This window comes from Tachyglossus aculeatus, chromosome 23 (assembly GCF_015852505.1).
Source record: "Tachyglossus aculeatus isolate mTacAcu1 chromosome 23, mTacAcu1.pri, whole genome shotgun sequence".
NCBI classification, from domain to species: Eukaryota; Metazoa; Chordata; class Mammalia; order Monotremata; family Tachyglossidae; genus Tachyglossus; species Tachyglossus aculeatus.
Genome location: NC_052088.1, coordinates 8,132,425 through 8,159,774, shown reverse-complemented (window position 1 = coordinate 8,159,774; position 27,350 = coordinate 8,132,425). Strand labels below are relative to the sequence as shown.

The following is a 27,350-nucleotide window of genomic DNA, read 5'->3' as shown; positions in this document are numbered from 1 at the left end:
ACAATTGGCGGAGCCGGAATTTGAACCCATGACATCTGACTCCAAAGCCCGTGCTCTTTCCACTGAGCCAGCTACTTCTCTGGTGAGCATCCCCTTCCCCTGCTCCAGCCCCCATCAACCCACTCCCATCCAACCCCAACAACCTCAACCAAGTGCAGCTCGTGGAACCCCCAACTCCATCATGGGGAAACTGACCTGTTCCTGAAGCAGTCACCCCTCCTCCTCGCTATCAATGAAACCTGGCTCTCCCCAGACGACACGGTCTCCCCCATTGTTCTCTCTCCAGAGGGGACCTCATCTTCTCCCCACTCCCCCAGACTTGGGAAAGGAGGAGGTGTCAGCTTCCTTCTTGAGCCCCAAAGCCGCTTTCACCCCATTCCCCCTCCTTCATCCCTTTCTTTTCCTTCCTTCAAAGTCCATATCATCCGCTTCTACCACCCACTCCAGATCCTAGTCACGGTCATCTTCCGCCCCCCCAGATCCCACCTCCAACTTCTTTAACTCTTTTGATCCTCTTCTCTCATTCCTTCTCTCTGTCCCCATCCCTCCGTTGAGCCTTGGGGACTTCAGTACCCACAGAGGTGTCCCTGACTAACTGAATCCCGGCCTCACACAGGGCTCAGGGTCTAAGTAACCGCTTCTTATCGGTTGCCCCCTCAGACAACTGACCTTCCTTGTGCCCCATGTCAACTGTTGTCACTCCCGGATGGAGGTGTCCGCTCTGGTCCCGGATGGGGACAATGAAACAGTGAGGGCCTAAAGGGGAAAAATAATGGGAGATGCTGAGTGTGAGATTCCCCCCTGCCAAATAAGTAAGATTCCCTGGAGGCTATTATTTCCTCTTCAAAATTTAAAAACGTCCAGTTTTCATGCATATATTATAGTTCATCTACCTCACCACCGACTCCTTGCCCACATCCTCCCTCTGGCTTGGTACTCCTTCCCCCTCCATATACGTGTTAGACACAATTTTTGCGGAGGAAAGACTTTCCAGGCCAGAGGCAGGCCATGGGCGAGGGGTCACAGAGAAATAGACAAGATTGAGGCATAGTGAGAAGGTTAGCATTGGAGGAGCCAAGTGTGCATGCTGGTTTGTAGTAGGAGATGAGAGAGGCGAGGTACAAGGGGGCAAGGTGACTGAGTGCTTTATAGCTGATGGTGAGGAGTTTTTGTTTGACACAGAGGTGGACGGGCAACCACTGGAATTTTTCAATGTCCTGAACGTTTCTGTAGAAAAATGATCGATGCAGCAGAGTGAACTGGAATGGGGAGACATAGGAGGCTGGAAGGTCAGCAAGGAGGCTGATATAGCAATCAAGGCGGGATAGGATAAGTGCTTGAATTAATGTGGCAGCAGTTTGGAAGGAGAGGAAAGGGCAGATTGTAGCGATGTTGTGAAGGTGGGACCGACAGGATTTAGTGATGGATTGAACATGTGGATTGAGTGAGAGAAATGAGTCAGGAATAAGGCTAAGGTTATAGGCTTGTGACACAGAAAGGATAATGGTGCCGTCTACAGTGATGGGAAAATAGGGGAAGGACAGGACTTGGGAGGGAAGATAAGGAGTTCAGTTCTGGACACCTTAAGCTTGAGGAGGTGGGAGGACACCCAAATAGAGTTGTCTTGAAGGCAGGAAGTGCAAGACTGCAGAGAGGGAAAGAGATCAGGGCTGGAGATGTAAATTTAAGAATCATCAGCATAGAGGAGATAGTTGAAGCCATGGGAGCGAATGAGTTCTCCAAGGGAGTGGATGGAGATGGAGAATAGAAGGGGACCCAGAACTGAACCTTGAGGGACCCCCACAGTTACGGGGTGGGAGGCAGAGGAGGAGCTCACGAAGGAGACTGAAAATGAACGGCAAGAGAGATAAGAGGAGAACGAGGAGAGGACAGTGAAGCCTAGGTTGGATAAGGTTTCCAGGAGATGGGGGTGGTCGACAGTGTTGGAGGCACCTGAGAGTTCGAGGAGGGTTAAGATGGAGTAGAGGCCTTTGGATTTGGCAAGAAGGGGATCATTGGTGACCTTTGAGAGGGTGGTTTCTTTGGAGTGAAGGGGACTGAAGCCAGACTGGAGGTGGTCAAGGAGAGAGCTGGAGGAGAGGAATTTGAGACAGTGGGTTGCTCAAGGATTTTGAAGAGAGATGGCAGGAGGGAGATGGGATGATCACCGGAGGGAGCCATAGGGTCAAGGGAGAGTTTTTTGGGATGGGGAGACATGGAAGGGAATGCTTAAAAACAGTAGGGAAGAAGCCACTAGAGAGCAAACAGTTGAAGATGGCTGTTAGGGAGGTGGTAAGTGTTTGGATAAAGTGCGAAGGAATAGGGTCAGATGTGCAGGTGGAGCAGGTGGATTTTGAGAGGAGGCAGGAGATTTCCTCTAGAGATACTGCTGGGATAGATGGAAGAGTTGAAGAAGAGGCAGGAGGAAGCAGGAACTGAGGAGGGGTAGGAGAGATTTTAGGAAGATCGCACCTGATAGCATTAATTTTCTTAATAAATTAGGTGGCCAGATCATTGGAGTCAAGGGATGGGGAGGCTGGGGGGACAGTGGGCCTGAGGAGGGAGTTAAATGTCTGGAACAACTGGCGAGGGTGATGGGCATGGGTGTCAATAAGGGTGGAAAAATCATTTTGCCGGGCAGAGGAGAGGGCAGAGTTAAAGCAGAGAGGGCAGAGTTCAAGTAAAAGAAACAGAAACCCTGGGTGAGACAGTTCTGGGGAAGGAAATGTTAATTATACACCTGTCTTTTCAGACAACTTTGAAAGACAGCTAGGTATATATGAAACATATATCAATCAATCCTATTTACTGAATGCTTACTTTGTGCAGAACACTGTACTAAGAGCTTGGGAGAATACAGTACAACATAGTTGGTAGACATATCCCTAGCCCAAACTGAGCTTACAGCCAAAAGGGAGAAACAGGCATTAATATAACCAAATAAATTATGAATATGTACATAAATGTTGTGGGGATATATATAATATATGCTATATGTATATATAAATATATATAAATGATACATACATAGCCCAAAGTTTTACTCTTTAAAGCATCTCCCTCCCAAAAGGAAGCTCATCATATCCTCTTATTTGAACGAAAATAAGAACTGAATTGTATCATAATCATCATTATCATCAACAGTATTTATTGAGCACTTACTATGTGCAGAGCTCTTTATTAACTTTGTTCTCTCATCTCTCTGGCCGCTCACTCTCAGTCTCTTTCACGGGCTCTCCTCTGCCTCCCACCCGCTAACTGTGGGAGGTCTGGGTCCCCTTTCATTCCCTATCTATACCCACTTGGAGAACTCATTCACTCCCATAGCTTCAACTACCACCTCTATGCAGATGATGCCCACATCTACATCTCCAGCCCTGATCTCTGTCCCTCTCTGCAGTTTCTCATCTCCTCCTGCCTTCAAAACGTCTCTACTTGGATGTCCTCTTGTCAACTCAAGCTTAATACATCTAAAGCTGCTCTGCACACAGTAAGTGCTCAATAAATATGATTCAATGAATAAAACTGAACTTATTTTCCCACACAAACCCTGTGCTCCCCTTGACTTTCCCATCACTGTAGACAGCGCTACCATCCTTCCTGTCTCACGAGCCCATAACCTTGGTGTTAACCTTGATTCCTCTTTCATTCAATCAACATATTCAAGCCATCACTAAATCCTGTCGTTCCAACGTCACAACATCGCTGAAATCCACCTTTTCCTCTCCATCCAAACTGCTACCACGTTAATTTAAGCACTTATCCTAACCTGCCTTGACTACTGTATCAGCCTGACCTCCCAGCCTCCTGTCTCTCCTCACTCTAGTCCATACTTCACTCTGCTGCCCGGATCGTTTTTCTACAAAAACGTTCGGGTCGTTTCCCCGCTCCTCAAGAAACTCCATTGGTTGCCCATCCACCTCCTCATCAAACAGAAACTCCTCACTATCGGCTTCAAAGTTCTCAATTACCTTGCCCCTCCTACCTCATCTTGTTACTCTCCTACTATAATCCAGCCTGCACACTTTGTTCCTCTAATGACAACCTTCTCGCTCTACCTCCATCTCGTATATCTCGCCGCCAACCCCTCACTCACATCCTGCCTCCAACCTGGAATGCCCTCCCTCTTCATATCAGAGAGACAATGACTCTCCCCTGCTTCAAAGCCTTATTGAAGGCACATCTCCTCCAAGAGGCCTTCCCTGACGAAGCCCGTCTTTCCTCTTCTCCCACTCCCTTCTGCGTTGCCCTGACACGCTGCCTTTATTCATTCTCCATCGCAGCCCTACAGCACTTCTGTACATTTCTGTAATTATTTATATTAATGCCTGTCTTCCCCTCTAGACTGTAAACTCATTGTGGGCGGCCGGTTCATTTTTATTCTGTACCCTCCCAAGTGCTTAGTAAAGTGCTCTGCACACAATTAGCACTCAATAAATACTATTGAATGAATGAATACCAAGTGCTTGGGAGAGTACAACAGAGTTGGCAGACATGTTCTCTGCCCACAACCACAGATATTAATATAAACAATTTATAATATGTAATTTAATGATATGTACATAAGTGGTGTGAAATCGTGTAATTCCAAGTCACTGAATAATCCTATGTGGTAATGTTGATACCAAGCCTACAGTGCTTTAAAGAATTGAAAGTCACAAACCTTGGGAGATTCCATTTATGATTAATTGTGCAAATACAGCTGCATAATTGCCTGACATTGCATTTCCAATATACATCTTTTTGGCATTTTCACAAGGTGTGTGGATTATAAATTCCTGCATGGAGACACAAGGGCAAAGAGTTATTTTCTTTCTTATACGTACGCAAATCCCAAGAGCCACAAAATGTTGTAGAGGTCTTAATTTCCAAGTTCAAGGGCAGTGAAGAACTCGGAGAGATAGTAGCATATTTTAAGGTTGCAAACATAAGAATAATTGTGGTTTTCGTTAAGGGCTTACTATATGCCAAGCACAGGGAAAGGGCTTTACCCCACTTGATGGGAGGAGGGGAAGGTCCAAGCCCCACATGAGACACAGATTGCATTCAACCTGATATCTTGTATCTAACTCAATGCTTAGTACAGTGTTTGTCATATAGTACCCACTCACTAAATACCATAAGCAACACATACCATAAGCAGAAAGCACTGAGAAAGAGACAAGTTAATCTCATCAGACACAATCTCTGTCTCACAGGAGACCCACAGTCTAAGAAGACGGAAACCGGGTATGAAATCTCCATTTTAAAGACAAGGAAATAGAGGAAAGAGATGTAAAGTGACTTACCCAAGGTTACACAGCAGGTAAGTGGCAGAGGGAGGATTAGAACCCAGATCCTTGACTCCTCACTCTCATTCAACCCACATATTCAATCTATCACTAAATTCTTCTAGACTGTGAGCCCGTCTTCTAGACTGTGAGCCCATTGTTGGGTAGGGACCGTCTCTGTATGTTGCCAACTTGTACTTCCCAAGCGCTTAGTACAGTGCTCTGCACACAGTGAGCGCTCAATAAATACGATTGAATGAATGAATACGATTGAATGAATGAATGAATCACTAAATCCTGTCGGCTCAAACGTCACATCAATAAAATCTGCACTTTCCTCACCAAACAAATTGCTACCATGCTCATCCAAACATTTATCCTATCTTGCCATGATTATCAGCCTCCTTGATGATCTCCCTGCCTCCTGTCTCTCTCCACTCCAGTCCACACTTCACACTGCTGTCCAGGTCATTTTGCTGCAGAACGTTTGGTCCGTGTTTTTTCCACTCCTCAAGAACCTCCAGTGATTGTCCATTCACCTCCACATCAAACAGAAACTCTACAGTGCTCTGCACACAGTAAGCACTCAATAAATACGATTGAATGAATCGGTTTTAAAGCACTCAATCACCATGCCCTCTCCTACCTTCCCTTGCTGATTTTCTACTACAACCCAGCCAGCTCACTTCACTTCTCTAATAGCCACCTACTCACTGTACTTCAATCTCGTCACCGACCTCTCAGCCCCGACCTGCCTCTCTCCTGGAACGCCCTCCCTCTTCATATCCGACAGCCGATCGCTCTCCCCACCTTCAAAGCCTTATTGAAAGCACATCTCCAAGAGGCTTTCCCCAACTAAACCCTCGGTTCTTCTCCCACTCCCTTCTGCATCACCTTTATAACTTGGAATTGCATCCTTTATTCATCCCACTCTCAGCCGCACAGCAATTACGTACACATCCATAATTTCTGTATTTATATTAACGTCCGTCTCCCCCTCTAGGCTGTAAGCTCACTGTGGCCAGGGAACATGTCTATTAAATTTGCTGTAGTGTACTCTTCCAAGTGATTAGTATATTGCCCTGCACATAAAGACAGGGAATGGGACAGAGACATGGAATAGTGACTGTTTCCGGCCTGATTAACTTGTATCTACCCCAGCACTTACAACAGTCCTTGACAAATGGTAAGCACTTAAATACCATTATTATTAGTAGTAGTAGCATATTATCCTTATTATCATTATTATAGTAATAATAATAATAATGATGGCATTTGTTAAGCACTTACTATGTGCAAAGCACTGTGCTAAGTGCTGGGGAGGATACAAGGTGATCAGGTTGTCCCACATGGGGCTCACAGTCTTAATCCCCATTTTACAGATGAGGGAATTGAGGCCCAGAGAATTCAAGTGACCTGCCCAAAGTCACACAGCTGACAAGTGGCGGAGCTAGGATTCGAACCCATGACCTCTGACTCCCAAGCCCGGGCTCTTTCCACTGAGCCACGCTGCTTCTTTAAGCACTTAATACGAATGACTGTGCGATTGATTGACTAACTGTCCCTTAGACTGCCCCACCTTTTTTTTTTCTCTGAATGTACAGGCAGGAATGAATTTGTGACTGCCCCGTATTTGAATGACAAACTGTGTTGAGAAGCAGCATGGCCTAGTGGATAGAGCATGAGCCTGAGAGTCGGAAAGTCATGGGTTCTAATCCTGGCTCTGCCACTTGTCTGCTGTGTGACCTTGGGCGAGTCACTTCACGGTGCCTCTGTTCCCTCATCTCTAAAATAGGGATTGAGACTGTGAGCCCCACATGGGACAGGGACTGTGTCCAACCTGATTTGCTTGTATCCACCCTAGCGCTTAGTACAGTGTCTGGCACATAGTAAGTGCTTAACAAATACCTTTATCATCAAGATCATAAAATGGGGATTAAGACTGTGAACTCCATGTGGGACACAGATTGTGCCCAACCTGATTGGTTTGTGTCCAGCTCAGCGCTTAATACAGTGCCTGGCACATAGTAAGTGTTTAACAAATGCAATTTAAAAAAAAAATGATGTCTTGCTGGACTTGAGAGCCAATGAGGTCAGGCTGCAGACTGTGTCCCATAATCTTCAACCTCCGGCCTCCCCAGAGGGGGCTACCAGACAATCTGACTCCCTCTCCCCTCTCCCCCCAGAACATGAAGAGACTCCGTTTGAACTTTAAAGAAAGGGACACGTTATTTAAAGCTCTTGGATGAATGTTTTATAACCTGTCTTGGATTTCTTGACCAATTAAAGGACCCATAAATGGTTCAGAAAGGCAGTTAATAAGAACGGTTGAAAAGGCATGTCCCTAAAAAGAGTGTAGAATAAAGGCGAACAAAACAAGATCAGTTTGGGTTTTTTTTTCTTTATAAATTCAACAGCTTCCAGTCATGGCAGCTAAGACACAGGGTACATAAGCTGGGGACTAAACGCTGTTATTTACTTGCTATTGTTCTCTAAAAGCTGAAACGTTGCTTCCTCTTCTCCCCTCTCATCAGAATAAGCTCTCCTTTATCACTCGGCGGTGTTTATTGAGCAGTTACGTGTGTGCAGATCGCTGTATAACAGAGCAAATAGACAGGATCCCTGTCCAGAAGGAGTTTGCCATCTAGTTTCCAATCTCAAGGCTGATTCCCCCTAGGTGACCATGTGCTAAAAATCTAAATGAACTTCCTCTTGAGTTGTGTCCACTGGCGGTTTCTTCAGGTAGACAAGAAACGGTGGGGCCTACTGAGAATAATAATAATAATAATGGCATTTATTAAGCGCTTAAATGTGCAAAGCACTGTTCTAAGCGCTGGGGAGGTTACAAGGTGATCAGGCTGTCCCACGGGGGGCTCACAGTAAGGCCCAGAGAAGTTAAGTGACTTGCCCAAAGTCACACAGCTGACAATTGGCAGAGCTGGGATTTGAAGCCATGACTTCTGACTTCAAAGCCTGTGCCCTTTCCACTGAGCCACGCTGCTTTTCAGCGAAGCAACGTGGCATAATGGGTAGAGCCCAAGCATCAGAGAGCCTGGGTTCTAATACCAGCTTAATCCACTTGTCTGCAGTGTGACCTTGGGCAAGTCACTTCACTCTTTTTTTTTAATGGTATTTGTTAAGCGTTCACTATGTACCATGCACTGTTCTAAGCGCCGAGGTGGATACAAACAAATCAGGTTGGACACAGTCCCTGTCCCATGTGGGGCTCACAGTTTCAATCCCTATTTTAGAGATGAGGGAACGGAGGCACAGTGAAGTGAAGTGACTTGCCCAAGGTCACACAGCAGACAAGGGACAGATCCGGGATTAGAACCCATGACCTTCTGACTCCCAGGGACGTGCTCTAACCACTCTGCCAAGCTGTTTCTCTGGGCCTCAGTTCCCTCATCTATCAAACGGGGATTAAGACTGTGAGCCCCACGTGGGACAGGGACTGTGTCCAACCACATTAACTTTTATCTACGTGAGAAGTGCTTAACAAATACTACTTAATAATAATAACATTTTGAGGGAAATGGGCAGGATATCCAGAACGGGGAATTATTCTCTCTTTACTTAACTGCAGCTGCCTATTTTGAGGATTTGGGTGAATGAACCCACACAGATTATCTCTGAGTGCAGACTGTAGAAAGTGTACAGGCCTCCCCCTCCAGCCAAAAAACACAGTCTTGGGGCCTAAAAACACATCCACTGACACGTGTTTGTGCAGGGGAAAGTTGAATGCGAGCCCAAATCCTCAGAAACATATGGGAGAAGCAGCACGGCGCAGTATTCTATTTATTTTATTTTGTTAATATGTTTTGTTTTGTTGCCTGTCTCCCCCTTCTAGACTGGGAGCCCACTGTTGGGTAGGGACCGTCTCTTTATGTTGCCAACTTGTACTTCCCAAGCGCTTAGTACAGTGCTCTGCACACAGTAAGCGCTCAATAAATACGATTGAATGAATGAGTGAATGAATAGAGCACGAGCCTGAAAGTCAGAAGGTCGTGGGTTCTAATCCCAACCCTGCTACATGTCCGCTGTGTGGCCTTGGGCATGTCACTTTACTTCTCTGGGCCTTAGTTCCCTCATCTGGAAAATAGGGTTTGAGAGTGTGAGCCCCACGTGGGACAGGGACTGTGTCCAACCTGATTTGCTTGTATCCTCCCCAGCACTTAGTACAGTGCCTGGCACACAGTAAGCACTTAAATACCACAGTTAATCAATTAATTAATTACAGGGACCAGTGAAACTTTCTAACTCAAGTTCCTGGAAGTCTCCACAGTCTCACTGAGCTAACAAATGGGCAGTCTGGCTAAACCTGGACCCCATTTTTCATTTGTTTGTTTCTTTTTAGGTATTTGTTAAACTCTTACTATGTGCCAGGCACTGCACTAAACACTGGGGGAGATCATGTTTTGTTTTATTGTCTGTCTCCCCCTTCTAGACTGTGAGCCGGTTGTTGGGTAGGGACCATCTCTATATGTTGCCGACTTGTACTTCCCAAGCGCTTAGTACAGTGCTCTGCACACAGTAAGTGCTCAATAAATACGATTGAATGAATGAATGAATGAATGAATCCAAAGCAATCAGGTGGGACCCAGTCTATACCCCACATGGGACATGGACAGTGTCCAACCTGATTTGCTTGTATTCACCCCAGAGTGTAGTACAGTGCCTAGCACATAGCACGTGCCTAACAAATACCCTACCCAAATACCCTTCAAGGCCCTACTGAGAGCTCACCTCCTCCAAGAGGCCTTCCCAGACTGAGACCCCTCCTTCCTCTCCCCCCTCCCCCTCCCCATCCCCTCCTTACCTCTTTCCCCTCCCCACAGCACCTGTATATATGTATATATGTTTGTACATATTTATTACTCTATTTTATTTGTACATATTTATTCTATTTATTTTATTTTGTTAATATGTTTTGTTCTCTGTCTCCCCCTTCTAGACTGTGAGCCCACTGTTGGGTAGGGACCGTCTCTATATGTTGCCAACTTGTACTTCCCAAGCACTTAGTACAGTGCTCTGCACACAGTAAGTGCTCAATAAATACGATTGAATGAATGAATGAAATACCACGAAAAAAACCAGACTGGGAAGCTTTACACTGGAGAGTTTTAGCCAGCTGTTATTCTTTCCTTTTCTTTTTTCTCTCTCCCCACTTTCTCCCTTCAATAGTTACCCTTTCCTCCTTCCTCTCTATCATGTCTTATGACTCTGTTTAATTGTACTATCTACCCACAGTAAGCACTCAATAAATGCCGATGACGATGATGATGTACTCTCCCAAGCACTTAGTAGAGAGTTCTGCACCGGTAAGCGCTCAATAAATATTCATTTAATCAATCATATTTATTGAGCGCTTACTGTGTGCAGAGCACTGTACTAAGCACTTGGGAAGTACAAGTCATATTAAGCGCTCTATGTGCAAAGCACCGTTCTAAGCACTGGGGGGGTTACAAGGTGATCAGGTTGTCCCACGGGGGGCTCACAGTCTTAATCCGCATTTTACAGATGAGGTAACTGAAGCACAGAGAAGTGAAGTGACTTGCCCAAAGTCACACAGTTATCAATTGGCAGAGGCAGGATTTGAACCCATGACCTCCGACTCCAAAGTCCGGGCTCTTTCCACGCTGATTGTTTGATCTGTGGTTACCACTGTTCACTACTGCAGAGGATTAGCAGTATAGTCAGGATGGAGAAGACCAAAGCAAGGCCATCTTAGCTTAAAAGTTCATCCCTTATTTACCTTTCCCTTCTGTTGGGTAAAAGTTTAAAATAAAACCCTCCCCCAGCCCCATCATAAAAAGCAGGATTAAAAATCCACAAGAGATTTCAATGCTTTTCAGGGGAAAAAAGGTGTATTTGATCTGTCACAACATTCTGAAAGGGAAACGGAGAAGAAAATATAAAAGCCAATGAATGGGAAATTCATTTCCATCCGTGTTTGTTTTGGAGTTTGGGCTAATCCCGGTGTGGATCGTGAGAACTGGGAGTTTTAGCTGTGGAAATATGGTATTAGTGTTAGCATTATTATCACTGTTATGGTCATCACTGCAGCTGATTCAGAAGGAAACCAAGGCCTACTGATTCCTGCTGTTTTCTGGCGAAAATGAGATGGGAACATGAAGATTTCAAGGGAAAAAACACTGTTGAAAAAATTCCCCTCTCAAATAAAAATTATCACATTACCTAAACCCCGGAAGCAAATTGATCAATTAAGCAATCAATCAATCAAGGATATCGAGTGCCTGCCATGTGCAGAGAACTATTCGGTGCACCTGGGAGAGAACAACAGAAGCAAAATGTATGATTCCTGACTCCCTAGAGTTTAGACAAACAGAAACTATTCACAAACAGCGGAAGTCGGAAGAAATGCAAGGTTGCAACCGGGAATCGCAAACGTAGAGAAGATCAAAAAATAATGATACGTGAAAAGTACCAGCAGGAACTGAGAAGAGGAGGTGGGGTGAGCCCGGCTAACAGAAGCAGCTTCAGGCAACAACAGGGTTAGTTACACCCCAAAAAACACAAAATAAAAGGTGGGGCAATTCATTCATACAATCAGTTGTATTTATTGAGCGCTTAGGGTGGGCAGAGCACTGTATTGATTGGTAGGGAAAGTACAACACGTTGTGGGACTCGCTGCCCACAACAAGCTTACAGTCTAGAGGGGGAGACAGATAATAATAATAATAATAATAATAATAATAATAATAATAATAATAATAATAGCATTTATTAAGCGCTTACTATGTGCAATATTAATATCTGCTCCCAGATTCTCCAACCCCATTCCATTCTGAACACCTAGATGGTGCCTAGAAACTGCTAAGGGATCCGGGTTCTAATCCTGATCTGCCATTTGCCTGCTGTGCGATCTTGGGCAAGACACTTAACTTCTCTGGGCCTCAGTTTCCTCATCCGTACCATGGGGGATTCGAAACGTGCTCTCCCTCCTATTTAGACTACGGCTCCCACGCTGGACAGGGATAATATCTGATTTAATCATGAGAAGCGGTGCGGTTCATCATCATCAATCGTATTTATTGAGCGCTTACTGTGTGCAGAGCACTGTACTAAGCGCTTGGGAAGTACAAGTTGGCAACATATAGAGACAGTCCCTAGCCAACAGTGGGCTCAAAGAGCACGAGCTTTGGAGTCAGAGGTCATGTGTTCAAATCCTGGCTCTGCCAAATGTCAGCTGTGCTCGCTTCGGCAGCACATATACTAAAATTGGACCGATACAGAGAAGATTAGCATGGCCCCTGTGCCAGGATGATACGCAAATTCGTGAAGCGTTCCATATTTTTTAACCAGCGCTTAGAACAGTGCTTTGCACAGCACTTAATAAATGCCATCATTATTATTATTACTGAACTTCTCTGTGCCTCAGTTGCCTCATCTGTAAAATGGGGATTCGAACCGTGAGCCCCCCGTGGGACAACCTGATCACCTTGGAACCTCCCCCGTGCTTAGAACAGTGCTTGGCACATAGTAAGCGCTTAATAAATGCCATCATTATTATTATAAGGGGAAGTTAACCTTGAACGGGAATGAAACTGGAAAATTTTTCACTCACAAGGTGATCGTTCGAATCGAGCCGGTGTTGAGAACACGCAACATGCCATTACCTGTGTGGCGAGGTCAAAGGTGGCTTCGGTCTCGATCCCCTTGACGTTACTACCGTGCCCCTGCTCGGTCATTGCAAACATCCCCGTGTATTTCTGCTCCTGCGGTGAATCAGAAACAAAAGACAGTCTTCAGGCAGCGTGGCCTAGTGGAAAGAGCCCAGGCCTGGCACTCAGAAGGAGCTGGGTTCTAATCCTGATCCGCCACTTGCCTGCTGCGTGATCCTGGGCCAGACACTTAACTTCTCTGGGCCTCAGTTTCCTCACTGCTCTCCCTCCTATTTAGACAACGGATCCCATGCTGGACAGGGATTGTATCTGAGCCCACTGTTGGGTAGGGACTGTCTCTATATGTTGCCAATTTGTACTTCCCAAGCGCTTAGTACAGTGCTCTGCACACAGTAAGCGCTCAATAAATACGATTGATGATGATTTAATCATCTGTATCGATCCCCGTCCTTTGCTTAGTACAGTGCTCAGCATGTGCAGTTATTATTCTTAATAGGAATACGGAAAGAGCCCGGGCCTGGGGTCAGAGGAACTGGGTTCTAATCCCAGCTCTGTCACCTGTCTGCCTTGGGACCTTGGGCAAGTCACTTCACTTCTCTGTGTCTCAGTTACCTCATCTGTAAAATGGGGATTAAGATGGTGAGCCCCATGTGAGACGGGGACAGTGTCCAACCCGATTAACTTGTATCTACCCCAGCACTTAGTACAGTGCCTGGCACATAGTAAGTGCTTAACAAGTACCATAAAGTAAAATAGAATGTAAATATAATGCTTTGAAAATTAAGTACTGAATTTATAAAAAATCTAGTTCATCATTGGTACATATTTACATCAATCACTGACCATATAACCACATTTATTGAGTTTTATATCACTGTTTTCTAATACAGATTCACAATAACAGTCATTATGGTATTCATTAAGAGTTTAGTATGTGCTTGTACTTGTACTGCGTGGCTCAGTGGAAAGAGCACGGGCTTTGGAGTCAGAGGTCATGGGTTCAAATTCCGGCTCAGCCAATTGTCAGCTGTGTGACTTTGGGCAAGTCACTTTCACTCACTCATTCATTCATTCAATCGTATTTATTGAGCGCTTACTGTGTGCAAAGCACTGTACTAAGCGCTTGGAAAGTACAAGTCGCCAACAATATAGAGACGGTCCCTACCCAACAATGGGCTCACAATCTAGAAGAGGGAGACAGACAACAAAACAAAACATGTAGACATAACTTAACTTCTCTGTGCCTCAGTTTCCTCATCTGTAAAATGGGGATTAAGACTGTGAGCCCCACGTGGGACAATCTGATCACCTTGTATTCCCCCAGTGCTTAGAACAGTGCTTTGCACATAGTAAGCACTTAACAAATACCATCATTATTATTATTATTATTATTACTGTGCTAAGCAATGGGCTCGATATAAGATAACCAGGTTGGACACAATCCTTATCCCTAATGGAGATCACAGTCTAAGGGAGTGGGAGAACAGGTATTTAATCCCTAGTTTACAGATGAGGAAACTGAGGCCCAGAGAAGTTAAGTGACTTGCCCAAAGTCTCACAGCAGGCAAGCAGCAAGGCTAGGATTAGAACCCAGGTCTCCTGACTCCTATCCCTGTATTCTTTCCACTAGGTCATCCTGCTTCTCCCATATTGCTTTCATCAATTTTGGATTGGGGGAATGCATTTTACATACTTTGTTGCTATTTTCTAGGGTTTCAATTCATTTCTGGGCTTTTTCACTTAATGCTATATTTTCATGGAACCAATTAAGAACCCTCACCAGAGAACAGCAGAAGCTACATGATCCTACTGCTCCCGGCAGAGGAATCAACAAAGGCACGGCTCTGAGTTCAAATTTTCCTCTAGCTCTGGATTCACCCTGGGAAATTTCTCACCCATTCTGTTCTGTGCTTCTCATCTATTCAACGAGGATAATGTTACCAACCTGCCTCCTAAGAAGGGCACTAGAATGAATTTCTATGAATGATAGCAGCATGGCCTAGCTGATAGAACATGGGGCTGGGAATCAGAAGGATCTGGGTTCTAATCCCGGCTCCGCCACGTGTCTGCTGTGTGACCTTGGGCAAATCACTTAACTTCTCTGGGCCTCGGATACCTCATCTGTAAAATGGGAATTAAAACTGTGGGCCCCATTTGGGACAGGGAATGTGTCCAACCCGATCAACTTATATCACCTCCAGTGCTAGAACAGTGTTTGACACATAGTGAGCACTTAGCGAGTACCATGACTATTATTATCATTCCTATTATTATTAATAATCACGAAGCTCTTTGCAAACATGCAAATCCATAATAACAGCAGATTTGAAAGATTCGCTGAGCAAATTCTACCTGTAGTGGCTGAAACCACTTAGCGACATGTTCTGGTTTTCCAAGATTCCTGATTGCACCACCGAACAGCCAGTAAATTATTCCGCACTGAAAAACAAAGCCAATGAAAATATCTGTCCTGTAGATTCAGCGTTTCTATGTTCAGGGCCAAGCCTTACACACGGCTGCTGATTTTTCGGGGACACAAATAGCAGTCAGGTTTTTCTGCCAGAAGACCAATCAAACAATCAATCAGTGGTGTTTCTTGGGCACTTGCTGAGTGCAGAACACTCTACTAAGCACTTGGGAGAGAGCACTAAAGTAGAGCCGATCCCTATCCTCAAGGACCAAAAAGATTGTCATGTTGTCCAAACTGACAGGACTGTGAGCCCACTGTTGGGTAGGGACTGTCTCTATATGTTGCCAATTTGTACTTCCCAAGCTCTTAGTACAGTGCTCTGCACATAGTAAGCGCTCAATAAATACAATTGATGATGATGATGATGATCCCTAATGTAAACTAATGAAGGACTGCTTTATATTCTACCAAGAGGGGAACACACCAAAGGCATGACCTAATTGACCACGGGGAGTCAGAAGACCTGGGTTCTAATCCTGACTCCGCCACGTGTCTGCTGTGTGACCTTGGGCAAGTCATTTCATTTCTCCGGGCCTCAGTTCCTTCATCTGTAAAATGGAGATGAAGACTGTGAGCTACGTGAAAGAGGGACTGTGTCAGACCCTATTATCCTGGATCTACCCCAATCAATCAATCAATCAATCAATCGTATTTATTGAGCGCTTACTGTGTGCAGAGCACTGTACTAAGCGCTTGGGAAGTACAAGTTGGCAACAGTACGGCTTAACAAATACTAAACAAATAACTTATCCAGCAGACAATGACTCTCCCCACCTTCAAAGCCTCCTCCAAGAGGCCTTCCCTGACTCATTTTCTTTTCTCACATTCCCTTCTGTGTCACCCAGCTTACTCCCTTTCTTTATTCACCCCTCCCTCAGCCCCAAAGCACTGATGTCCATATCCATAATTTATTCATTTATATCAATATCTGCCTCCCCCTCTAGACTGTAAACTTGTTGTGTGCAGGGAACGTGTCTGTTATATCGTTGTGCTGAACTCTCCCAAGTGCTTAGTACAGTGTTCTGCATAAAGAAAACGCTTAATAAACATGATAGATTGAAGCAGCGTGGCTCAGTGGAAAGAACACGGGCTTAAGAGTCGGAGGTCTGGGGTTCAAATCCCGGCTCCGCCAACTGTCAGCTGTGTGACTTTGGGCAAGTCACTTCACTTCTCTGGGCCTCAGTTATACCTCATCTGTAAAATGGGGATGAAGACTGTGAGCCCCTCATGGGACAACCCGATCACCTTGTTAACCTCCCCAGTGCTTAGAACAGTGCTTTGCACATAGTAAGCGCTTCATAAATGCTATCATTATTATTATTATTATTTAGAGTCGGAGGTCTGGGGTTCAAATCCCGGCTCTGCCAATTATCAGCTGTGTAACTTTGGGCAAGTCACTTAACTTCTCTGTACCTCAATTACCTCATCTGTAAAATGGGGATTAAGACTGTGAGCCCCCCATGGGACAACCTGCTCACCTTGTAACCTCTCCAGTGCTTCGAACAGTGCTTTGCACATAGTAAGCACTTAATAAATGCCATCATCATTATTATTATTATTATTATTGATTGAAATACCATAAAAAGCAAGTGCTCAATAAGTGCCACTGATTGATTGGTGAACTGAAGAGGATGGAAAATGCGATTCCTACTGGAATCCTTTCCTTTTTAAAAAAATTAATTCACTCAGTCGTAGTTATTGAGCACTTACTGTGTGCACAGCACTGTACTAAGAGCTTGGGAGAGGACAGTACAATAATAAACAGACACATCCCCTGCCCACAGGAGCTTACAGTCTAGATCAAAGGTTGTCTACAACTCTCTTATATTGTACTTTCCCAAGCACTTAATACAGTGCTCCACACACAGGAAGCACTCAAAAAGAGACCATGGATTGAGAAATATTTAACCAAACTCTTCTGCTCCTCCTTGTTTGCCGGAGGTGAGAGCTGGGCGGGGGAAGGAGGGATGGGGCACAGAATGCTTTAAAAGAGGAATTCCTTGGCAATGCTGAGCCTGTCCCCCTCGGCCCCCTCTCCATCCCCCCATCTTACCTCCTTCCCTTCCCCACAGCACCTCTATATATGTATATGTTTGTACATATTTATTACTCTATTTATTTATTTATTTATTTATTTTACCTGTACATACCTATTCTATTTATTTTATTTTGTTAGTATGTTTGGTTTTGTTCTCTGTCTCCCCCTTTTAGACTGTGAGCCCACTGTTGGGTAGGGACTGTCTCTATATGTTGCCAACTTGTACTTCCCAAGCGCTTAGTCCAGTGCTCTGCACACAGTAAGCGCTCAATAAATACAATTGATTGATTGATTGGAGGGAAGATAGCCAAGAGGAGACAATCGAACCCAGCAGGGCCCTGGCACCATCCCTGGAACTATTTTTTGTGTGTGGTATTTGTTCAGCGCTTACTATGGGTCAGCCACTGTGCTAAGCCCTGGAGTAGATCAGACACCTCACTGGACACAGTCTCTGTCCCACCGGGGATTCACAGTCTTACCGTCTAGACTGTAAACTTGTTACGGGCAGGGAACGTGTGGATAGAGGACGGGACTGGGAGTCAGAAGGTTATGAGTTCTAATCCTGGCTCCGCCACTTGTCTGCTGTGTGACCTTGGGCAAGTCACTTCACTTCTCTGGGCCTCAGTGACCTCATCTGTAAAATGGGGATTAAGACTGTGAGCCCCACATGGGACAACCTGACTACCTTGTATCTGTCTCAGCACTTAGAACAGTGCTTGGCACCTAGTAAGCACTTGACAAATACCATCATTATTATTATTACTCTCCCAAGTGCCTGGCACATAGTATGCACTTAATAAATACCAATGATTGGTTGAGTAATCCCCATTTTACAGATGAGGTCACTGAGTCACAGGCAAGTGAAGTGACTTGCTCAAAGTCGTGCAGCAAAAAAGTGGCAGAGATGGGATTAGAACCCAGGTCCTTCTGACTCCCAAACCCGTGCTCTAACCACTAGGCAATGCTGCTGGGAGCTAAGCTGCTTATGAGAAGCAGCGTGGCTCAGTGGAAAGAGCCCGGGGTTTGGAGTCAGAGGTCATGGGTTCAAATCCCAGCTCCGCTAATTGTCAGCTGTGTGACTTTGGGCAAGTCACTTCACTTCCCTGGGCCTCAATTCCCTCCTCTGTAAAATGAGGATTAAGATTGTGAGCCCCACGTGGGACAACCTGATCACCTTGCTTAGAACAGTGCTTTGCACATAGTAAGCACTTAACAAATGCCATCATCATCATCATTATAAGCCTGGAGTTGGGGCCGGGTGGGAGGTGGCAGGCCACAGGAAGATACTGGGCTAGTGGCCACATCTCGGGTGGTATTTGTTAAGCACTTACTTTGTGTCAAGCACACTTACAAGCCCTGGGGTAGATACAAGTGAATCAGGTTGGGCACAATCTCTCTCCCACACGGGGCTCACAGTCTTAAGCCCCGTTTTACAGATGAGATAACCGAGGCCCAGAGAAGTGAAGCGATTTGCCCGAGGTCACACAGCAGACAAGTGGAGGAACTGAAATTAGAACTCAGGTATCTTTCAGACTGTGAGTCAGACAGGAGGGCGGCAAAGAGGCAGCATATTCATAGGTGCCACCATCACTCTACGGTCTCCTGGTTTGGGAGATGGGAGAGAAGGGACGGGGAAGGACATCTTCAAATCTATCTTGCCGCCGTCCCCTTGCCCATCTCCTGCCTCTGGCCTGGAACTCCCCCTTCATAGCCAACAGACCAATCAATCAATCAATCAATCGTATTTATTGAGCGCTTACTATGTGCAGAGCACTGTACTAAGCTCTTGGGAAGTACAAATTGGCAACACATAGAGACAGTCCCTACCCAACAGTGGGCTCACAGTCTAAAAGGGGGAGACAGAGAACAGAACCAAACATACCAACAAAATAAAATAAATAGGATAGAAATGTACAAGTAAAATAAATAAATAAATAAATAAATAGAGTAATAAATATGTACAACCATATATACATATATACAGGTGCTGTGGGGAAGGGAAGGAGGTAAGATGGGGGGATGGAGAGGGGGACGAAGCAGGGTGGTCTAGTGGCTAGAGCCCGGGCCTGTGAGTCAGAAGGACCTGGGTTCTAGTCCCGGCTCCACCGCTTGTCTGCTGGGTGACCTCGGGCAAGTCACTTCACTTCTCTGCGCCTCGGTTACCTCATCTGTAAAATGGGGATTATGACAGTGAGCCCCCTGGGGGACATGGACTGTGTCCAGCCTGATTACCTTGATCTACCCCAGCGCTTAGAACAGTGCCTGGCACATAGTAAGGGCTTAACAAATACTATAAAAAAATTTTAAAAAACCACCACTCTCCCCACCTTCAAAGCCCTCCTAAGAAAACATTACCTTCAAGAGGCCTTCCCTGATTAGAGAAGCAATGTGGCTCAGTGGAAAGAGCAAGGGCTTTGGAGTCAGAGGTCATGGGTTCAAATTCATTCATTCATTCATTCAATCATATTTATTGAGCAATTACTGTGTGCAGAGCACTGTACTAAGCGCTTGGGAAGTACAATCCTGGCTCCGCCACTTGTCAGCTTTGTGACTTTGGGCAAAGCACTTAACTTCTCTGGGCCTCAGTTACCTCATCTGTAAAATGGGGATTAAGACTGTGAGCCCCCCGTGGACAACCTGATCACCTTGTAACCTCCCCAGTGCTTAAAACAGTGCTTTGCACATAGTAAGCGCATAATAAATGCCATTATTATTATTATTATTATTATTATTATTAAACCCTCATTTCCCCTACTCCCTCTCCCATTTATTATTATTATTATTATTATTATCATTATTAAACCCTCATTTCCCCTACTCCCTCTCCCATCTGCATCACCAACGCAGTTGGATCTGTACCCTTTAGGCCCATGATATTCACCCACCCTCAACCCCACAGCCCTTATATACAGATTCAAAACTTTTTTAATGTCTCCCCTTCTAGACCGTTAGCTTTTTGTGGGCAGGGACCGTGTCTACCAATTCTGCTGGATCGCAGTCTTGAAAGGGCTTAGTACAGTGCTCTGCACACAGTAAGTGCTCAATAAATACCACTGACTAAAGTCAAATTCTGAGGAGTTGATGGGTTTCCCAAGGACTCAAGCCCCAGTTCCGCCACTGGAAAAGATCGGACACACAGATCCGGAGAGAGATTCTGGAAACGCTGAGAACTGGCCAGGCCCCCAAAAGAAGGGTGATGGAGAGAAAAAGGGAAAGGAAAGTTCCAAGGGAAGAAGAGAAGGGTTCATGGCACATTTCTTTCAGCATGAAAATACTTCCAGATTGCATCAGGGTTTTTGGCAAAGGATCCTGAGAACTCTCCCAAACTAGATGTGGGATTCAAAACCCTCCCGAGACTCACTCAGCCCTTTCTCTGACAGTTCCCTTCTTCTTCTCTCCCCTCACTACTGAGGAATCATCAAGGGATCAGACTCCAAGTCTTGCCAGCGCTTTGCTGCTAGAGAACCACATTTATCTCAATCACTCAGGGACATCAAAAACCTTTGAATAACAAGAACAGCCTTAGAAGACGTGGGGGGGAAAGTGGATATGACTTTCCAGCCCAGACAGGGAAGATTTTGCCTACATTTTGGCTAGCACGTCTCTTCATCTAGCAGGACTGGGCCCCATTCCCAACTGCTCTGGGGGTTTTCTGGATTTTCTGGAGCCTTGGGAGAAGCTGAGAGGCCCTAGCTCAAATTTTAGAAGCACATGGGTTTGGGGGTCACTGGAGGGAACTCTTTACATCCTTAAAGATCTGGGGTGAAGGTTGGGTGGTGTCAGGCCTAGACAGCAGTTTCAGCATGGATAGAGCCTGGGCCTGGGAAAGACCTGGGTTCGAATGCTGGCTCTGCCACGTGTCTGCTGTGTGACCATGGGCAAGTCACTTCACTTCTCTTGGCCTCAGTAACATCATCTGTAAAATGAGGATTAAGACTGGGAGCCTGATTTGGCTGTATCCATCCCAGCGCTTGTGGCTCAGTGGAAAGAGCACGGGGTTGGAAGTCAGATGCCATCGGTTCTAATCCCGGCTCCCCCACATGTCTGCTGTGTGACCTTGGGGAAGTCATTTAACTTCTCTGAGCCTCAGTTCCCTCATCTGTAAAATGGGGATGAAGACTGTGAGCCCCAAGTGGGACAATGTGATCACCTTGTATCCCCCCCAGCACTTGGAACAGTGCTTTGCATATAGTAAGCACTTAACAAATGTTATCATTATTATTTATTATTACTACAGTACCTGGTAAGTGCTAAACAAACACCAAAGTCATCACCGTCATCATTAAATGTGACATACCAATCACGTTCTCTGGACTGTAGGTTTGTCTCTAATAATAATAATAATAATGTTGGTATTTGTTAAGCGCTTACTATGTGCAAAGCACTGTTCTAAGCGCTGGGGTAGATACAAGGTAATCTGGTTGTCCCATGAGGGGCTCACAGTCTTCATCCCCATTTTACAGATGAGGGAACTGAGGCCCAGAGAAGTGAAGTGACTTGATCAAAGTCACACAGCTGACAATTGGCGGAGCTGGGATTCGAACCCACGACCTCTGACTCCAAAGCCCAGGCTCTTTCCACTGAGCCATGCTGCTTCCTAGACTGTAAGCTCATTCTGGGCAGGGAATGTATCTGCTTATTGTTATACTGTACTCTCCCAAGTGCTTAGTACAGTGCTTTACACACAATAAGGGCTCAGTAAATACGACTGAATTAAATTGAATTAAGCACCCACTGTGAGGAAGCACCAAGGTGGGAAAGGGGTAGAGGGACTAAAATTAAATCACGGACACAGTCTGAATCCCTGGGAATCTCAAGGGAGAGACACGAAAGGCTACCCCACAAACCCCAGAACAAATCAACCCCAAATAGCACAAACATGGCACAGTAAGCAGTGTGGCCTAGGGAAGACAGCACAGTCCTGCAACTCAGAAGAACCCGGGTTCTAGTCCCGACTCCGCCACTTGTCTGCTGTGTGACCTCAGGCAAGTCAGTTCATTCATCTATTCATTCAGTCATATTTACTGAGTGCTTACTGTGTATAAAACACTGAACTAAGCCCCTGAAGCACTTACTGTGTGCACAGCACTGAACTACAAGCAGTGGGGACACTCAGTGCACTGGAGTTGGTAAACACAATCCCTATCTTTAAGGAATCAACCCCTCTCTCGACCTTAAGCTCATTGTAGGCAGGGATTGTGTCTGTTTATTGTGGTACAGGACCCTCCCAAGCGCTTAGTACAGTGCTCTGCACATAGTAAATGCTCAATCAATATGACTGACTGAATGAATGAATCCTTACCTTGACCCCTGTAGCCATATCTGCTATGGAGAGGACTTCGCCAATAGCAAGACTCCTACTGACAAAATTCTTCTTTTTCTCCAACTGGAAGACAGAAGATCGGACATTCTGTTTTCAATACAATGTCTTGACTGTGTCTTACCTGGTGGAAATCCTATCGATCACGTGAAAATGATGGCGGTTTTACAAGAGCACTGTCCAGATAATTCCGCTTTCTCCCCCTCTAGACTGTAAGCGCGTTGTGGGCAGGGAATATGACTGGTACAGAGTTGTATTGTCCTCTCCCAAGCACTTACGACAGCGCTCTGCAAACTGCATGCTGCAGAGAAGCAGCATGGCTTAGTGGCAAGAGCAGGGCTTGGGAGCCAGAGGTCATGGGTTCTAATCCCACCTCCGCCATTTGTCTGCTGTGTGACCTTGGGCAAGTCACTTCACTTCTCTGTGCCTCAGTTACCTCATCTGTAAAATGGGGACTGAGGCTGTGAGCCCCATGTGGGGCAACCTGATCACCTTGTATCTACCTCAGCTCCTAGAACAGTGCTTGACACAGAGTAAGCATTTAAATACCATTATTATTATTATACAGTAACCGCTCAATAAATACCTACCATTGATTGAAGCTTGTTGTGGGAAGGAAATAAATCTACCTCCTCTGTTGAATTGTGCTCTCAAAACTGCTTAGTACTGTTCTCTGCACACAGTAAGTGCTCAGTAAATGAGAAGCAGTGTGGCTTAGTGGAGTCAGAAGGACCTGGGTTCTAATCCCAGCTCTGCCACATATCAGCTGGGTGACCTTGGGCAAATCACTTTACTTCTCTGGGCCTCATTTACCTCATCTGTAAAATGGGGAATAAGACTGTGAGCCCCACGTGGTCAACCTGATTAACTTATATCTATCGCAGCGCCAAGTAGAGTGCCTGGAACATAGTAAGTGCTTAACAAATACAGTTTTTTTAACAAACACACTTAGTATGGTGCTGGGCACATAATAAGCACTCAATAAATGCCATTGATTCATTGATTTGCCTCCCTATTACTATCAAAAATGAAATTCGAGAACGGTGAGGTAACTCTGATTACGATTTTGGCCTTTGAGAGGCCCACATATCCCACGTAAAAGTGAACTGCTAATCTGACTAACATCACCTGCTAACCTTAATTCAGAAGGCAAGACACCTGTGTCATATACCCAGGAGATTATCGCGACCTTTAACCATGATAATTCCCATATTGTTGTGCCGTGTAAAAAGTCAGGGTGATCTGAGAAATAGCAAGAGGTTTGTTAGGGCATCAGAAAAACCAAGATTTGATAGGGTGATGAGGTAGAGGGGGTGGTTGACAGTGTCAAAAGCAGCTGGAAGGTTGAAGAAGAATAAGACAGATTACAGTCCATTGTTCTTACTTATGAAGGAGGGGGTTTTTTGTTGTTGTTTTTTATGGTATCTGTTAAGCACTTATTATGTGCCAGGACTGTACTAGGCGCTGGGCTAGGGACAAGCCAATCAGGTTGGACACAGTCCATGTCCCACATGGGGCTTCCAGGTTTAATGTCCATTTTACAGATGAAGTAAATGAGGATCAGAGGGGTGAGGTGACTTGCCCAAGGTCACACAGCAGAGACGCAGCGGAGCTGGGTTAGGATCCAGGTCCTTTTGACTCCCAAGCCCGTATTCTATCCACTAGGCCATGTTGCTTCTCCCGCTGGAACCGGTAACCCAGGTCTCAGTGGACGAAAGCCAAACAGTAAGCTCACTGAGGGCAGGGAACGTGTCTACCGACTCTTTATAGCGTGCTCTCCCAAGTGCTTAGGCAGTATCCTGCACACAGTAAGCGCTCGATAAATTCCAGTGATGGGTTGACTGATTGACTGACTGAGGCCGACTGTAGTGGGTTGAGGAGAAAGTTCAAAACTTTAAGCTTGGGGGTCAAGCTTAAAATCTCTTATTGTCCCAGGGATTGGAACTGGGAAATCTGTTACAGATGGAAGGGGAAACGGGAAGTGGAAATACATCAGTGGCTTATTCTTGGCCTGAAAAGATGTGGAGAAAACACTGTGGTTACTTGGCCGTGGGCTCCGAGAGCAAAACCCACCACTGAACACATTTCATTAGGTCTCACACCGTATCCAATCCCAGTCAGAAGGAGGAACATTTGAAAACTCGGAGGCAAAGTCCACGAGACAAAAGTTTGCAATCCAGACACAGAATTAAAACCTTCGACATTCATCGCTCCATATAGAAAAAAGGGCAGAAATCAGAGAAGCAGCATGATATAGTGGATAGAGTACTGGCATTATTGCTGAAGAGTACTTTCCAAGCGCTTAATACAGTGCTCTGCACACAATAAGTGCTCAATAAATGATTGAATTAATGAATGAATGGGAGGTAGAAGGTCATAATGATAATAATAATGATGATGATGATGATGTTTGCAAAGCACTGTTCTAAGCACTGGGGGGATACAAGGTGATCAGGTTGTCCCACATGGGGCTCACATTCTTAATCCCCATTTTACAGATGAGGTAACTGAGGCACAGAGAAGTGAAGTGACTTGCCCAAAGTCATACAACTGACAATTGGCGGAGCCGGGATTTGAACCTGTGACCTCTGACTCCAAAGCCCGGGCTCTTTCCACTGAGCCCCGCTGCTTCTCATGGGTTCTAATCTGGGCTGCGCCCTTTGTCTTGTTTTGTAGGGAATGGGTCAACTAACTCTGTTATACCATTTTATCGTGTTGTCCCAAGAGCTTAGTACAGTGCTCTGAACATATTAAGAGCTCAACAAATACTATTGATTGATTGACCTTTGTCCCTGGGAATATCCTAAATTTCCTTATTTTTATTAATGTCTGTCTCCCCCTCTAGACTGTAAGCCCGCTGGGGGCAGGGAATTTGTCAACCAACTCTGTTATGTTGTTATACTGTACTCTCCCAAGTGCTTAGTACCGTACTTGACATACAGTAAGCGCACAATAAATACAATTGACTGATTGATTCCCAATAACAGAGACTAAATATGCCAATTTAACCCTGTGGGTCACACAAAATGAAAGGAAAATAAAAGATAAACATACCTGTTCTTGAAGTGCACGCTTCAACTGAGGCAAACCAAAGACAAACTGCACTCTCTGAAACGTCAGATTCCTCATCTCCTCCAAACTGAGGTCGTACCTGTGAAGGCGAATGAGGACGTGAGATGAAGAGTGGGACCGTTCTGGATTGACTGTCCATCGTCAGAACCCATCCCAGACCTCCTCCAGTCCCAGCCCATGATGTCCTCTTTGAAGCTACTCTGTCTGGCTCCGCCATTTGTTTGCTGTGTGACCTTAGGCAAGTCACTTCACTTCTCTGGGCCTTAAGTTCCTCCTCTGTCCAGTGGGGATTTAGATTGGGAGCCTCCACGGGACAGGGACTGTGTCCATCCCGATTGACTTGTATCTATCCTAGTTTGCAGTATACCTGGCACAAATCTGCCAAACGATCACGGTTCCCCCCTTCAACACCCTACTGAAGGCTCGCCTCCTCCAAGAGGCCTTCCCAGACTAAGCCCCTCTTTTCCTCAGCTTCCCCTCCCCATCGCCCCAACTCACTCCCCTTGCTCTATCCCCCACCCCTGCAGCACTTGTGTATATATGTACATACCTAAAATTGTATTTATCTTTTACTTGTTTCGATGTGTATATCTATAATTCTATTTTTTTATATTGATGCCTGTCAATGCTGAGTACAGTCCAGTAATGATGCCAATGCAACTGCTCAGTGCAGTAGGAATAACAGTATTTATTACATGCTTACTATGAGCAAGGCTCTGTACTGAGTAATGGGAGGGAATACACAGATTAAAGACAGACAAGGTCTCTGGACCTCAAGTGAGGGAGGTTGCAGGGAGAGGTAGGGACAGGGATTTTAAAAGCTGGGAGATTCAAGGGTGGGAAAACAGAGAAAGGGTGGGAAGGAGGGGTTTTGTGGTCTCCATATCCAACATGCTTCATCCCAGAGAGAAAGTTGCTGTACAGTCCTGCACATAAATGTCAGGGCTTACTGTGTGCAGAGCACTGCACTAAGCACTTGGGAGAGCACAATACAACAATTTAACAGACACATTCCCTGCCCACAACGAGTTTACAGGCCAGAGGAAGAGACAGACGTTCGTATAAATAAATAAAATTACAGATCTGGACATGAGTGCTGTGGGGCTGGGAGGTGGGGAGAATAGAAGGAGCGAGTCAAGGCGATGCAAAAGGGAGTGAGAGAAGAGGAAAGGAGGGCTTAGTCAGGGAAGGCCTCTTGGAGGAGATGGGCCTTCGATAAGGCTTTGAAGGTGGGGAGAGTCATTGTCCGTCCGATATGAAGAGGGAAGGCATTCCAGGCCGAAGGCAGGATGTGGGCAAGGGGTTGGCGGCAAGATAGGAGAGAACCAGCTACAACAGACAAGAAACAAAACCGGGATAAGAACCCAGGTCCTCTGACCCCCAAGCCCGTGCTCTTTCCTCTAGACAGTAAGCTCATTGTGGACAGGGAACGTGTCTACCAACTCTTTTATACTGTACTCCCCCAAGGGCTCAGTACAGCGCTCTCCTCCTCCCCATCCCCCCCTGCCCTACCTCCTTCCCCTCCCCACAGCAC

The 27,350-nt window shown here is 45.5% G+C and overlaps 1 protein-coding gene and 1 non-coding gene across 2 annotated transcripts in view; one reads left to right on the top strand and one right to left on the bottom strand.

Moving 5' to 3' along the window:
• The window catches only part of ACOXL (acyl-CoA oxidase like), a 271,420-nt gene extending 245,547 nt beyond the window's left edge, over positions 1 to 25,873 (bottom strand). The window contains exons 1-6 of the mRNA XM_038765552.1: positions 25,799 to 25,873; positions 22,727 to 22,810; positions 15,269 to 15,355; positions 12,911 to 13,009; positions 4,664 to 4,778; positions 670 to 756 (exon numbers count right to left, since the gene is read on the bottom strand). Coding sequence (XP_038621480.1) covers positions 670 to 756; positions 4,664 to 4,778; positions 12,911 to 13,009; positions 15,269 to 15,355; positions 22,727 to 22,810; positions 25,799 to 25,873 — 547 coding nt within the window. The remainder of the gene's footprint in view (positions 1 to 669; positions 757 to 4,663; positions 4,779 to 12,910; positions 13,010 to 15,268; positions 15,356 to 22,726; positions 22,811 to 25,798) is intronic.
• LOC119944997 lies at positions 12,483 to 12,589 on the top strand. The gene has a single exon (XR_005456133.1). It is a non-coding gene; the product is annotated as a U6 spliceosomal RNA (small nuclear RNA).
• Positions 25,874 to 27,350: the final 1,477 nt, after the last annotated feature.